Here is a 14811-nt window from a genome sequence, read left to right as displayed (position 1 = left end):
AGAGTGGTGAGGTATGCGAGCACCTCGAAGGAGGCTAGATCAATCATCACCATCAACCGGTAAAAAACCGGATGCTCCTGGGGGTGCTGTTTTGGGAGGTGCAATGGGGTGGGTCTATCTATGCAAGCAATAGTCCGATTTTAAAAATTCAAATGGGGTATTTGTGAGTAGGTTGAAGGCTGACTTTTGCATGAATCAGGTACACTCTAACAGTGATCTGAATCAGTGATCTAAATTCATCAGTGATCGGAAATGTATTTATATTTAAAGTTAGTCTGTGTTTGTTATCGCATCACGCGAGAACCAACCGACCGATTGCTTTCATATTTGTAGGATACATTCGTGTTATTCCAGGGAAGGTTTTAAGCCATCGACCGAGGCCCTAGTTCCCTTGAAGGTTATTAAAAACCTTCAAGGGAAACCTTCAAAACGCTATTAAAAATATTCGGTTTTTCGCCCCCAAGGAGGGTGAAGTTGTGATTTAAACATATTCATTAAGAACCAACTAGATTAATTTTTTTACTTTATTATAGTATTTCTGCTACCATGGCAAAGAAGTGAGTTACGAATTTTTTGTCGTCAAAGGTGGGTGTACTTTAGTTACTATTATTATTCTATCTTTTGTAATTTAGTTTCTTTTTCAGGTTTCTATAAATCCTGAATATTATATTATTTATCAGTATTAATCTCACAACCGTAAGGATAACGTACAAAATTTGTAACTGGAAAATTTGGTAACGGTGAGTGAAGCGAGCTCTGCGGTCATGAGGTAGGCCTCTTGGCTCCGAGAAGCTCCTGAGTTGGCTCCGGCATTCGCCTCGACTGACCTGAATTCCGAGGGTCTAGGTCTGACTTGACCAGCCGGCTAGTTGTAAATGAAGAAAATCTTTTTTAATGAAATGAAGAAAATCTTTTTTAATGAAATTAATCGATAAATTAAAATGAAGAGTATTGATTTCCGTGGACGAATAGGTAGCATCTCGGCATATCGTGTGGAGGTGCGGAGACACATACGCTAGAAATTTTCACTGGATTAATGACCATAACTGTTGATTCCCGCTCTTTTTTAAAGAAAAAAGTACTAATTAAGAAAAATTAGTTATTTTTAAAATTTAAAAAAATCCTGTTAAAATTTAAAATTCTCATTTTGAATAAAAGTAGTATTTTGTATGTTAGAAAATTGTTGAAAAAAATAAACTAAATAAAAGGAAACTTTATATCAATAATAATAATAATAAAAATCAAAAGAATAAAAATTAAATACAAAAAATAAAAAAGTATGTAGTAGTATATAGACTTACAATCAAATATATTAGGTATATCTTTTAGCTAGATATTAATCTGTTTGTACTATTTAAAAATGATCTATTTTTATCCATATAATCTTGTCAAAATAAAAATAAATTACACTTTAAAATAATGCTATTCATTAAAGTATATATTAATTAAAAAGATTAACCAAACGATTAGTACGTAAAGTTAAGGACTTTTTATTCTGCGTTTGTAGTTTTATGTTCTTCATTCTTATGTTTGACCGGAAGAAGTATTTTGTATAGCGTTGGTAATTCAGTTTCTGTGTATAAACGATCAGCAAAGTAGATTCTTCGTAACCTGCAGTTAGCATGTATTTGAAGTCTTTGAGTTTCAATGTATGTAGTATTATATGCCCTTCTCACAAAATCATCTAGATTAAATTGAACCTAAAATAGATAAAAAGAAAATTAATTATTGTACATGACTTTTTTTTAATAAACAGTTTATCCTACTTAGTGTACTCTGTTTTATTTTAATACAGAAAAATTTAGACTTCATCACTTCAATTTTATTCTTTTTTTGTTACATACTTAAAGCCACAGGTGGGTACTTTAATATAACTTCAGAAATTAAACAAATCAATCCGACAAAAAAAAAGAAAGTTTTAACGCTGTTTAAAAAAATTAGTTATTAGAGTTAAAAGAATTACAAGAAACAGCGAAACAGTAAACATTACATTTAAAAGGATCTTAGGAACTAGCTGATCTGACATCCAGACAAGTTATATTGGTGGTTTTGAGATTACAGGTTTGACTTACAAAATAAAAATAAGTAAAAATGAAAATTACTTTGTAATAAAATAGCCATCCTTTTCCTGGATAAAGGGCCAAGTTTTTTAACTCAACCGATAATAAAAATTTTATGTTTTCTAGGTTCAACGCAACTTCTGTTACTATTTTGTTGACTTGGCTTCGTTACCTTAAGGCAGTGAGTCATTCTAAACCTTTTTAGCTGCATTATCTCCAAAAAGTAAAAAAAATATATATAATGACTATTTCGCGATCTCCCAACCCCAATCCACTGAAACCTAGTTAAAACTATTTAGCTGCGTTGATAGCGACGGGTATAAACATGCATGTATGAAGTGTAAAAATGTGAGTAATTTACAGGCTCCAACTTGATGAGTACGTTCTCCTTGTAATTTGTTCTGCTTACATAATATTCGCTGTGAGAGCATCATGTTCGAATATGCGTATGATACGTTTGAACACGTCATGCTCTCAGCGGTATAAAGTGGCGTAAGGGATTGCAGAACATCAGTTTAGTTTTCCATGTGAAGCGTGCGTCTGATACCTTTATTTAAGTTTCTAAAAGTGTAGTTAAAAAAATAATAATTGAGGTTTCGGTTTTTTAGTGCGCGGTCAAACAGTATAACGGTTTTTTTTTAAATTAGATTTTGATAGAAAATGGATAAATTTGTGAAAAAACGAAGTGAACCATCTAAATCCACTGAATAGATTCGTAAAAAGACAAGCTTGTACAATTACAGTTATTTAAATTATGGTTTTACCTCATTGGATGGAAAACCACAGGACATTGTTTGGTATCACGATTTCTCCGATGAAAGCATGATACCGCCAAAATTAATTAATTTTTATAAATTAAACATCCGGATCATAAAAACAAACCCTTGGAATGTTTCGAAAGAAAATTGCATACTTTGAGAAATCAACAAGCTTCTATTTGCAAATCAAGCCATACAGATTCAAATACACTTTAGTATCTTATCTCGCAGCATTAAGAATGAGCATTAAGAAAACCTAATGTTGTCTGCTGCATTTGATATGGTTGGTGTTTTATAATAGGCGTAGAAGAAGCAAAAAAAACTGAAAAAATTCCTCTTTCTAACTACAAGAAAGGCGAATCGATGACATGGCTGTTGATTTTCGGGATCAGATAATTCAGCAGCTGAATTCAATTTTTTAGTATTTAGTTTGATGAATCAATAGATGTGGCGAACATTTTTCAGTTCGTTTGTTTTGCGAAATAAGAATGCGATAGGGACAGATCAATAAAAAAAAAATGTTGTTTTGCAAATCAGTACCTTCTCAAGCAACAGGACACTGTCTTTTTGATGTTTTTTATGAAGGTACTACAAACTATAACAAATTGGATAGAATGTATTACAATATGTGATGATAATGTAAATTCGACAACAGGAAAGAACAGGAGTTTCTGAAAAAATTCAAAGATCGTCTTATACGAAGAACGGAATGGATACACTGCTTCCTTTACAGACGTGCTCTTGCCACAAAAAATATTTCGGAAAAAATCAAATTTTTCGTAAAACTGTAAAAATGATAATTTTATTAAAAATCGACCGTTACAGAATAAGCTGTTTGCTAAAATATGCCATGAAATGAGCGAAAAGAAAAAAAAATGTTCTTTTTCACACAGAAATCAGATTGTTGTCGCGGGGGAAGTGTTAACCCGGTTATTGAAATTGCAAGATGAATTAATAATATTTTTTAAAGCCATTTTTAATGTTTTTACAGAATAATGAGTATATGTTACTGTTGGTTTACTTGGCTGATGTATTTTCGCATTTAAACGACTTGAATGTGAATTTACAAGGACGTGATAAAAACATTTTATTAGTGACAAATTCACGCTCTCATTAAGAAGCTTAATATCTGGATTGTTCACCTTCAAAGCAAAATTTAGATACATTTTCACACTTCCAATTATATTGAGAGACATTTGAATGAAGAAGAACTATTAATTCACCACAGTTTGAATAGCATAAAGATGCATTTGCGTAAGCTAAAAATTAAGTCGGGGGAGTATTTCCCGTAAGATAAAAATGATTTCTCGAAGAAATGGGTACTGAATCGATTTAGTGAAAACGTTGTTTTAGTTGCTAAGTTACCGTTTGATATTCACAACCAGCTTATTGAAATGTCCGCCGATAAAATGTTACAACTACAATTCACATTTGAAGATTTAGATACGTTTGCTCGTTGAAGTGAATAAGAAATGTAATCACAAAAGCATTGAAAATATTAATCCCTTTCGCCACGTTTTACTTCTGCGAAAACGGTTTTTCGCCTATGGTTGCGCTAAAAATTAAATACAGAAATGGTCTTTTATCATTGGAAAACAATTTGCTTTTATAAGTTTCTAACGTAGATCCATGTGTGGGGAAATTTTTAAATGAAAAACAAACGAAAATATCTCGTTAATCTAATTTTCTTTACATATGTATTATAAATGCAAGTAGAATGTTTGTAATAAATTAATTTTTCTCATCAAATGATTTCGTTACTGTTAACGTGCAAAGTTTGAGGTTAATTTCTCAACCACCCTTTTATATCACCATGACCCCTGCAGGTTGAGAAACGCTGGTCTAGACGACCTAGGTGGACCCTAAAATGGAACGATTTGAAAAATCGGATATCCTTATTTTTGGGGTCGCGACCCTCAGGTTGAGAAGACCTTAAGGCATATCAAAGATTTTCCGGGAACAATTTTTATATTTGACATCTTTTACATGATACTTATGATATCTTGTCTATTGCTACCGTCTATCAAAACTAACTATCTACGCACTTTACAAAATTTGCGGATGGCATGTAACATCGTCAAAGTTTTACTACTTGAAAGACTATTAGCAAACGAGGTTAATTTACAGTATGTGGATGTTTTCGCATCTAGTTTATTATATGTTCCTGTAGCCCTGTAGGCCGTGGTATGTGATCATTTTGTCTAACCGTACCACTCTGTTTAAGGATGCGCACCTAATTGTTGAAAAATCCGTTACCAGGGGAAGCCCGCAGGGTTCCGTTGTCGGTTCCCTGCTGTGGAATCTGGTATTCCATGGATTTCTAGGATTGACATTTCCAGAAGGGGTATATATAGGGGATATCTTAGTTAATGTAAATTGCATTATTAATATAAAGCATACTATATTTTTAGGTAGATTTCATAAGACCGTATGAAATGGCTATCTTATTGTAATGGATACCATGATTCGACTTCTGCAAAAATTTAGACACCTTCGCGTTTCACATCTGCCAGACCACATACCATCGTCAGTTCAAAAGTTTATATATACATTTATATATATATAATATATATATATATATATATATATATATAATATATAATAATATATATATATAATATATATATATATATATATAATATATATATATATTATATATAGTATTATAATATATATATAGTGATATATATATATCACTATATTGTGGACACGATAACTTCCGTAATTTTCCGCCAATCACTTTCAAATTTATAAAAAAAATATAACGATCCAAAATCTCAGTCGAGTTCGTTAATGGGCAAAATCGGACCAAGGGGTTGGAAATGGGAGGGCTTATTCGAAAAAGTAAATATCGGTATAACTTCCTTATTAAGTAAAATATCGAATTCGTTTAAAGTTCCTACTATTCTTTGGATAAGTGCCTAAAACTTATCTACGTAAAGAGTTTCGATATCACTAACCATTGGCCCAGGAGGTAGAAAACTGAGGTTTCGAAGACCAATAAATCATACCTCCCTTAATAGGCACAGTATCAAATCTGTTTAAAGTGGTCGTTAGTCCTCTAATTACCTAAAACTTCTTTCTGAAACAAATTTTGATATGATCAACCCTTACGGTAAGGGATGACCAAAATATTGCTGGAATTGGAAGAAGATGGGGCTTTTCGTACGCTAACCATGTGAAACGGTTTTTCACATGCAACCGTTGTTGTATTGAGGAAATTTGAAGTTTTTCTTAACTTTAAGGTGAACATTTTTTTTATCCCCTACTTAGCATCGGTGAAATCTACCTCCGCCTTCCGGCGTGCCAAAAGGGTTTTTTTTTTAAGTAAAGCCTTAGCAAAATGCAATCTACCTGTTACCTGTATGTAATAATAATAAAGAAAACTGCCGTTACCTGGTTCCAACCGTCATTCAAGCCCAATGGCATAGTACAAATAAAAGGTCTTATACGAGATGTGGATTGATAGTTGCTTACTCGAAATCTTCTACGAGTGTTAGTACCATCCAATACCTGTAAATAAAGAATATTAACATTAATAATATATTTTATATACAACCAACCAGAAATAGCTTATTTTATATCTATACTAGATTTAAATTAGGAATAAGATTTTAGATATTATAAGTGTTTCAGATCATTCAGATTTTAGGTGTCAAAGAATTTGTCTAATCGCAATGAATGATGGTTAGGTAAATGATTTGATTAAAAAAAATTATTTAACAGTAGAAACATTTTCCCCAAATTGAAAAAGCAAAATTATTAAGCTCGTTAAAAATTTTTATGAATTATACTCATTACGAGTAGAATTTTGCTTCATAATATAATGTATTATCTAATTATTTTCTACTTACTTTGCCAACATTGGTGCAAAAATATTTAATTTAAACTTACAAATATAAATTAATTTTTTGTCATACAATAATTTTTTTTTCTATTAAAAGGATAAAATGATCATATAGAATTGTTTTGTCCACAAAATTTTGCCGTCCACAAACCCAATTTTGCCGTTTGTGGACAAAACAATTCTATATGGATAATTTTGTAATGAAGTAGTAACAGTTTATCGTTTTTGTTTCTTCGTTTTAATTTTCATTTCTTTAAATAAGATAATAAGAAATGAGCATAGTGATTAGCGAAAAAAAACTATAATTGGGTGAGGACAAGAATAGAATATTAATTATTAGGTACAGTTAATAGAATATATAGTGAATTCCGGTTAATAGAGTCATGGGTTATTCGGGGCAGCCATTTATTAGGACAGTTTTGTAAAAACAAAAGCATATTGGTAAATTCACGTAAAATTACGCCGGTTTGTCGGCCCAAAAAGCCGCTTATAAAACCCAGTAGTTCATTTGTTTATTTTTTTAAGAGTAAAATAACACAATTTTATTAGTGAAATAAGTCGTTTAACCATTGCTTAAATGCTATACAGGGAAGGAAGTATAACTTACCCTTAACCAGTAGGAGAAATGTTTTCTACATACAGGTCTTTAGAGTAGGTAATTATTTCAAGTTGTGTGGTAAAGATCACGGAATAATCAAAAAAATTACTGAAAAACTAGCATAAGGGTCATGACTAACCCTTACGGCAAAGGATTACCAAAAAAAAAAAAAAAAAAAAAAAAAACATACAAAATATCGCTATAACTTTCTCATAAACTAAAATATCGAATTCGTTTAAAGTTCCTACTATTCTTTGCATAACGGCCTAAAACTTATCTAAGAAAATTTTTTTATATCATCAACCATTAAGTTGATGATATAAAAAAGTCGAGTTATGGAAGAAAATTGATGTAATTTTGTGTTATAATTATTAGGTCTATTATTGTGAAAAAATTATTACTTAATCTGATACTAATTTACAATACTAGAATTAACAATAAATAAAAGCAATTAATATTAAATGGATTGAATGAACAGTGGAGGACATGAAAACAGACAAAAAATTACTAGATCAATTTTCTGCCATAACTCTGCTATTTGTTAACAGGTTTAAAAAAATAAAATTTCATTTTGTTGAAAATAAAGGGATTAATATTTTAACAAAAAAAAAAATGAATTTTAATAAAACTAATTTTGATGGAGATATAACGGATTGAAAAATAAAAATGGCCGCCATTTTGTAATTTGCGAAGGTATTTAAGTCTTGATTTTTTGATAATTTTAAAACTTTATTACCAAGACGCCTGCAAAATATTATTGCGATTCATCTAACCGAACTTGAGATATAAATTATTATATAAAAGTAACAAATTGGTGGACAGGGGAAGAACGAAGGAGAAATTTCCATTTTTCTAAAATTTCTATTTTTAAAATTACCATTTTAGAAATGGTTCTATGTGTATATATATATATATATATATATATATACATTTTTTTTTTTTTTGGATGGGGAGGTATATAACCGAATGGATCATACTTATCCTAAAATTATATGTAGTCTATGGCACAATTTTTTTTGTTATTTCACTTTAAATCTTCATTCAGATTCACTTACATTTTTCCCAGTCATCTCCGTTGATATCTCGGAACAGTATTAAAGAATGGAGGAGTAAAGAGAGATTAAGAAGAGAATTGCAATGGCAAAGGAAACCTTTTTTAAAAAGAAACTCTACTCTACAGAAACATGGATCTGAACCTGAGCAAGAGATTGGTTAAATGATAACTTTGGAAAATATTTTTATACGATATTGAAGCATGGACACTGGGGAAAAGGGGAAAGGATAAGATCGAAGCTTTTGAGATGTGGGTCTTGAGGAGGATGGAAAAGATAAAATGGTTGGACATAGTAAATAACGATTTAATATTAAGAAGAATAAATGAAGGTAGAATAATATAGACAACTAACAAAAGGAGCAAAGGAAACTGGATCGGGCATGTAACATATAATTAGAGGAAAAGGAGTAATAAATACAGTTCTTGAAGGCTCCGTTGAAGGTGAAGATACAGGAGGAAGGTCTTCCTTCCTCTTCTTTATTTATTAACCTCAGCCAAGGGACCTAAGGTTAATAAATAACAAAAAGGGTAGTGAAGGTTATGATGCGACAAAAAAAAAAGCATGGGACAAATTGTGACAACAGTGGAGCCAGGGACCTGCCAACAGGAAGAACACCACATGATGAAAATTTTTTATATATATAGGTACATATATATTTTTTTTTTAGAGGTGGAGCTAAATAACCTAATGGACCATATTTATCCTAAAGTTACAACCATCAAAATATAATATAAATGAGTACAACCCAAAGCAATTTAATATATTATATATGAACACAATTCCTCATAATTAACTGAAAGGAGCCAACTCAAAAAAAATATTTTTGAGAATTATTTTCTTCTATATTCCGTTTTATTATTTTTTTAGGCAGGCACCTTTTTAACAGCTGTTGATTTATGATAATGATTAATATATTTTTTGTAGCGTGTAAAAAAATGCAATGCCTGAGAAAGAATCAACCCAGGATCTTCGGATGAAAGAGAGGGACCCTACTATTCGCCACGGAGATCGACCGCATAAGTTATCGGATTAAATGTGAGAAAAAACATTCAAATTTTATGCTATACTTATAAAGATTCCGCCACAAACAGAATTCATTAAACGAAATAAATAATAAATAAGTAATAAAAATAATAATATGAGAAAAAATGTAAAAAAATAAAAACACACACACACACACACACACACACACACACACGCACACACACACACACACACACACACACATATATATATATATATATGTGGCTACAGGTTCTTAGATGACATCATTTAAGAAATTAATTTCATAGAAATATATATTTGGCTCATTAAATACAGTAATTCAATTTATACATTATTGGCAAATAAAAGAAAATATTCCTAAATGCCAAATTGATATTTGAAGAAATTTTTGGAGAATCTTGGAGAGCTGCATCAAACCAGTCAAATGACTGAAGACAAAAAAAAACCTCGGCAAGATCAAAACAGACTTCAGAGTAGGTTTATTCATATAAAGTTTATAATATAATAAAGTTTAAAATAAATAAGTTTAAAATATAATAAAGTTTTTTGATATTACTAATTATTGGCCCAAGGGGTGCAATGTTTCGTAAGATAAAGTAAACAGATTAAAAGCATGTTTCAAGAAGTAATTAGAAAATGATTAAAGAATAAAACAAAGGTTGACGTCACCTTAAATTTATATGAAACTGTAATGGTTTTCACACTTTACTACCAAAACGATTCTTGAAAGATGACGAATCAATGCAAATATTACCAAATAAGGTTCTTGGAAAAGAATCAAAAGAGTTTCAAGAAGGAACCGCTTTAAAATGAGGTTAGTAACGTAGTAAAAATGAGGAAAGTGAACGTTACGTAATCGAAATAACGTAATAAAGATCGAAAGGATGAAGATTGTCGTTTATCAGCACCGCTGGATTTGGATGCCAGGAAAAAGGCGAGTTGGAAGGTCGAGAATGAAGTGAGCGAAACGAACAAGGATCGTTATAGATGAAGAAGTATATTGACTGTTTGTTAACTTTTAATCCACACGTAGACTAAGATTATAAGGATTTACTAGAGTGATCAAATAGTAAAAATAGACGTACTTGTATTTCAAATGAGAAATATTTCTTTAGATTCTTTACTATTATTACGATAAATGGTAGACGAATTCCAAGAGATACAACAGGACTTGGATCTGGTGGGCAGAATATGTAAGTAGTAGCTACATTGGCACCTTTAATTTCAAGTACCAGACAACGGGCTTCTTCATCTGTCATTCGTTTCACATGTCCTTCTTTTACCTGAAAACATTTCTTAACATGAAAACATTTCGTTTATTATATTTTTCACGTTATTTCTACTGCAATTACTTAAATATATTTTGCAAAACATTATTCTATCGGTTAAATATTGATATAGGATTACATCTTTAAATTTGAAGTAAAATAATATTTTTTCTGCATTTTAGCGAGGTTAATGATATTAACAATTAAATAATATTGCGTCATGTTTTATCTTTTGTTATCAATGAAAACATTAAGTAACCAACGTTAAATGCTAATAAAATTTCTAGTTATATAATTTTATATTACGTCGAAGATAAAGATTTTTCTTTTTATGTAGTTTAACTTTCTGGTAATTGTGCTCGTGAAATTAATATATCAGAATATCCGTCCATATATTACAATATTGATCTTAAAATTAAGGAACTATTGGCTCGACTTGAATTTTTTTACATCTGTTTTTATTTAACTTTGTTCATAGTATTAGGTATAAATTTATTCAGGTAAAAACATAAACAGTATAAACGGATAAACAGTAAAGCGTAAACCATGAAAATTCCCTATCTTACTGTATAATTTTTTTGTCTAGTATTATTTTAAATTTTTGGCTAAATCACGTTCATTTTTATTTTTGTAACTCACAAATCAGGTATGTTGTCTTCAAGGTATCAGCAGCGATTTAGTATAAAATTTTATTGAATTACAATTTTCTTCTTAGCGAGTTCAATCTTTCATCTGTAAATTGCTGAAATTAGTTTTCTTTTCGTGTTAGCTTTGCGTTTTATACAAATCTGAAGCCAAAGGGTTTTTGTTTCAGTGCCTTAATTCAAAATCTCAAATACATTTCAATTTTTGTTTATTTCCAAATAGACAAGTTTTTCCCCTATTTGTATGGAAATACCATGAACGGCTGTTTTAACCAAACTTTGAGTATTAACTGTTTAATCAAACTGGAGAATATTTGTTACTTCTTCAATTTAAATATTTACCAGTGGATTACCCTTCATTAAAAATATTTTTTTTTCACATATACAAATTTATAATGCTGTTTACAAAAAAATACTAATGGTATAAAAAAAATTATAACTGCCCCCATTTTGGGGTGCATTTCAGCAAAACTTTCGAGGAACAAAAATAAAACTTGAAACAACTTTTCCAGGGAGTATCCTTTAACGTTTTATGTAAGAGACACGTTTCTACAATCCTACCGGCATAATCTTTTTACTAATGGTTGTTATGCTGGGGATGCAATTTAATTAATCATTCAAATTATAAATATTAATTTTTCTCAGAAGCGTGTTAGAAATTTCAAACAGGAACTCCTTCTACCGCCTTCTACAATGATTTTTACTCCTTGTACGAAATAAAGGAAGTACTGTGATTGCAAAAAATTTGGGTTTTCAGATTTCAACGGAAATATCCATTTTGACCATCCCTGAAACCATTTTGACTAGTTCCGGCGTGATGTCTGTACGTACGTACGTATCTCGTATAACTCAAAAACGATTAGCCATAAGATGATTTTATATTTAGGACTATTCTAACATCTAGTTGTGCACCTCCCCTTTTGATTGCAATCGACTGAACCAAGAGTGTCCAAAAAAGCGCAAAAAAAATTGGATTTTTTCTGAATAAGCTTTTCTTTTTCAGCAATTAGCCCTTGTTAAGAGCTTTTCAACGATATATCATAAGTGATATGTATTTCTATTTGTTCCAGAGTAATAGCCAAATGAAATTTTAATTAATTAATTATTTGGATCTTACAAGGGTACATCTGTTCGAATCAGACTTCTTGTTTTTTTATTTAAATTTATTGATTTATTAATAATTATTAACCTCATGATTGTAAAAAAAAAGTTTACGATAAATAATTATTCAACAACAATAAAAAAAATATGAAAAAATATCATAAGTTTTTAATAAAAAATAAAATTTTATGTACGTTTAATTTTTTAAAAAATGTGTATGTGTAATTTAATAGGCGTACAAGGAAGTTACGTGGTGTCCACATCAATTGTGGACATTACGTGTCCACGTTTAAGAATCTTCTTAAACGTTTTCTGAGGAAAAAGGTTAAAATAATAAAATTTGAAATATTTTTGTATGAAATTTGCATACTTAGGTTAGTTTTTATTACATCCCCCACTTTTTTCGCATTTTTTCACATAAATATTACTTAATACAGCAAGTTGTAATAATAATTGATGAATAAAACATTAGAGGAAACATGCTGTTTTATACCGGTCCCTTTAAACATATTAATTAAAGTTAGCGAGCGAAGCGAGCGTGGGTTAATGTGAAGTTAAGCAATAACGGGTTGGAAACTGTACCTGAGAGACATACCTGTGAGATACCTGAGAGATGTACCTGTGTGTGTGCTGATCATTTATTACAAGACCCAAAAAAGGTAGGTGATCCAGGAATGATTGTAGAAATAGACGAGTCCTATTTTCAAAAAGAAATTACGAGTAAAATAGAGCCAGAACTCTTCCAAATCAGTGGGTATTTGAGGTATTTTTCAGAGAAATTATAAACCTACGCTCGCAAAACTTGACTAATTAACAGTAATGTTTTGATTATTTAAATAATAAATTCAGTAATTATTAATAATTTATTACTTAAATAATCAAAACATTACTTTTTTGTCAAGGTTAACGAGCCAAGTGAGCGTAGAATAATTTTGGTTATATTGATAATTTTAAGCAATAATGCTTATATTTTTAATATATAAAATATGTTAATGTGGAGAATGATTAAAATGACCGGCATAAAACCGGTCATTTATTAACACACCGGTTGGTGTTTTCTCTAATGTATTATTGGGTTATTTTTTTGAGTTATAGGATTAGTACGGTATTTCTCTAATGTTTTATTCATCAATTGTTATATGCTAAATTAAGCAAGTTTTATCTGAAAAAATGCGAAAGTGTGGCGGGCGTAAAACGAAAAAGTACCATACTTTGAATTCTGAACGTGGATTTTCTTCAGGATAACAAATAATGTTTGGCAACCGAGAAACACTGGGTAATTTAACTTGTTCAGTAGTAGTGAAGTATATTGTAAATGGATCCTCTACATTAAATAATTATAACGTACAATTTTTGAGTGCGTGGTGTATCCGCACGTACCTATAAATCGATGAACAACTTTACTTTCACTAACACGAAGTGTACAGATGTTCTGATATTAGTAAGTTGATATTCATAAAATATGCAAAAATAAAAAAAAATAAACAGTAAAAGAATGCCGGTTCATTTTCTCTTCTTCCGTATAATAATAGAGAGTTAATTAATGTTTTGATTAAAAATAATTTAAATAGTTTAACCTATTGAATTTAGGCGTAGTTTCTTCTCACCTTTTTGTAATTGATTTGTACTAGATCCTTGAAATGAGTTCAGAGGTCAATGCCTCACAAGCGTTTCGAGTAACGTGATTATATTATAGAAGTATTTATAAGGGCAGTTAAAGTTTTCGAAATATAATTCTTTCGAAAACCGGTTTTAGTTAAATAAATAATTCTCGGTTACGACAGAGATGAGTTATTTTTTATTTTATTGATGTACTCGTAATTCTGATGCGCATAAAAATTTACAAAAATCTTTTTAAACAAAAGATATGAAAATTACACAAATATAAACCATAATAAAAATTGTAACCTATAAAATAAAGGTTATGTAAACTGAATAAAAACTTACTGTCGTACCCCAGATGGCTAACGGTTTGCTTCCACCGGCAAAAAAAACTGATAAAAGACCGTGTTGATAAGCATTCTTAAACATTCTTAAAATTTTTTTTTTGTCTTATAAAGAAAAGTATTAAATGTTTACTTTTTTTATGTAAAGAATCAGATACTCAGATTTTTACAGCTGGTAAATAATTTTCTTCTTAAAAAAATTTCGTTATAGAAATATATCGGCTAATTGTTAAGGTTTAAAAAAAAATTGATATGAACACCACATGACTTCCTTGTAAGCCTATTAAATTACATATATACATTTTTTTTTTTTTAAATGAAAGGTACCTAACATTTTATCTCAATAATGATTTCTGATATTTTTTCATATTTTTTTGTTGTTATTATTGAATTATTATTTATAGTAATTTTTTATTTTTTTACAATCAGAGGTTAATAATTATTAATAAATCAATATATTTAAATTAAAAAAAAAGTTAAAAAAGAAGATGAAGTCTCATTCGAACCGATGTGCCTTGTAAGAGCTAAA

At 30.0% G+C, this 14811-nt stretch overlaps 1 protein-coding gene across 1 annotated transcript; it reads right to left on the bottom strand.

Annotated features, from left to right (window-relative positions):
* Window positions 1-1490: 1490 nt before the first annotated feature.
* Window positions 1491-14367, bottom strand: LOC142317595 (cilia- and flagella-associated protein 20-like). The gene is made up of 4 exons (XM_075354151.1): window positions 14284-14367; window positions 10409-10606; window positions 6215-6331; window positions 1491-1700 (listed from the first exon to the last, which is right to left on the bottom strand). The coding sequence occupies exons 1-4, from the start codon at window positions 14365-14367 to the stop codon at window positions 1491-1493; spliced, it is 609 nt and encodes a 202-aa protein (XP_075210266.1).
* Between the last annotated feature and the right edge of the window lie 444 nt (window positions 14368-14811).

The sequence above is a fragment of the Lycorma delicatula genome, chromosome 1 (assembly GCF_047948215.1).
Source record: "Lycorma delicatula isolate Av1 chromosome 1, ASM4794821v1, whole genome shotgun sequence".
NCBI lineage: Eukaryota > Metazoa > Arthropoda > Insecta > Hemiptera > Fulgoridae > Lycorma > Lycorma delicatula.
Note: the sequence above shows the minus strand (reverse complement) of the source record. Positions and strands in the feature narration are given on the sequence as shown.

Bases quoted from the DNA above. Each gene is read 5' to 3' on its own strand.
- LOC142317595 (XM_075354151.1), bottom strand. From the start codon at position 14,367: ATGTTTAAGAATGCTTATCAACACGGTCTTTTATCAGTTTTTTTTGCC. The intron at 10,607-14,283 runs GTAAGTTTTTAT...AAATGTTTTCAG, and splicing joins TAGCCATCTGGGGTACGACA to GTAAAAGAAGGACATGTGAA. The intron at 1,701-6,214 runs GTAACGGCAGTT...TATCTATTTTAG, and splicing joins TGAATGACGGTTGGAACCAG to GTTCAATTTAATCTAGATGA.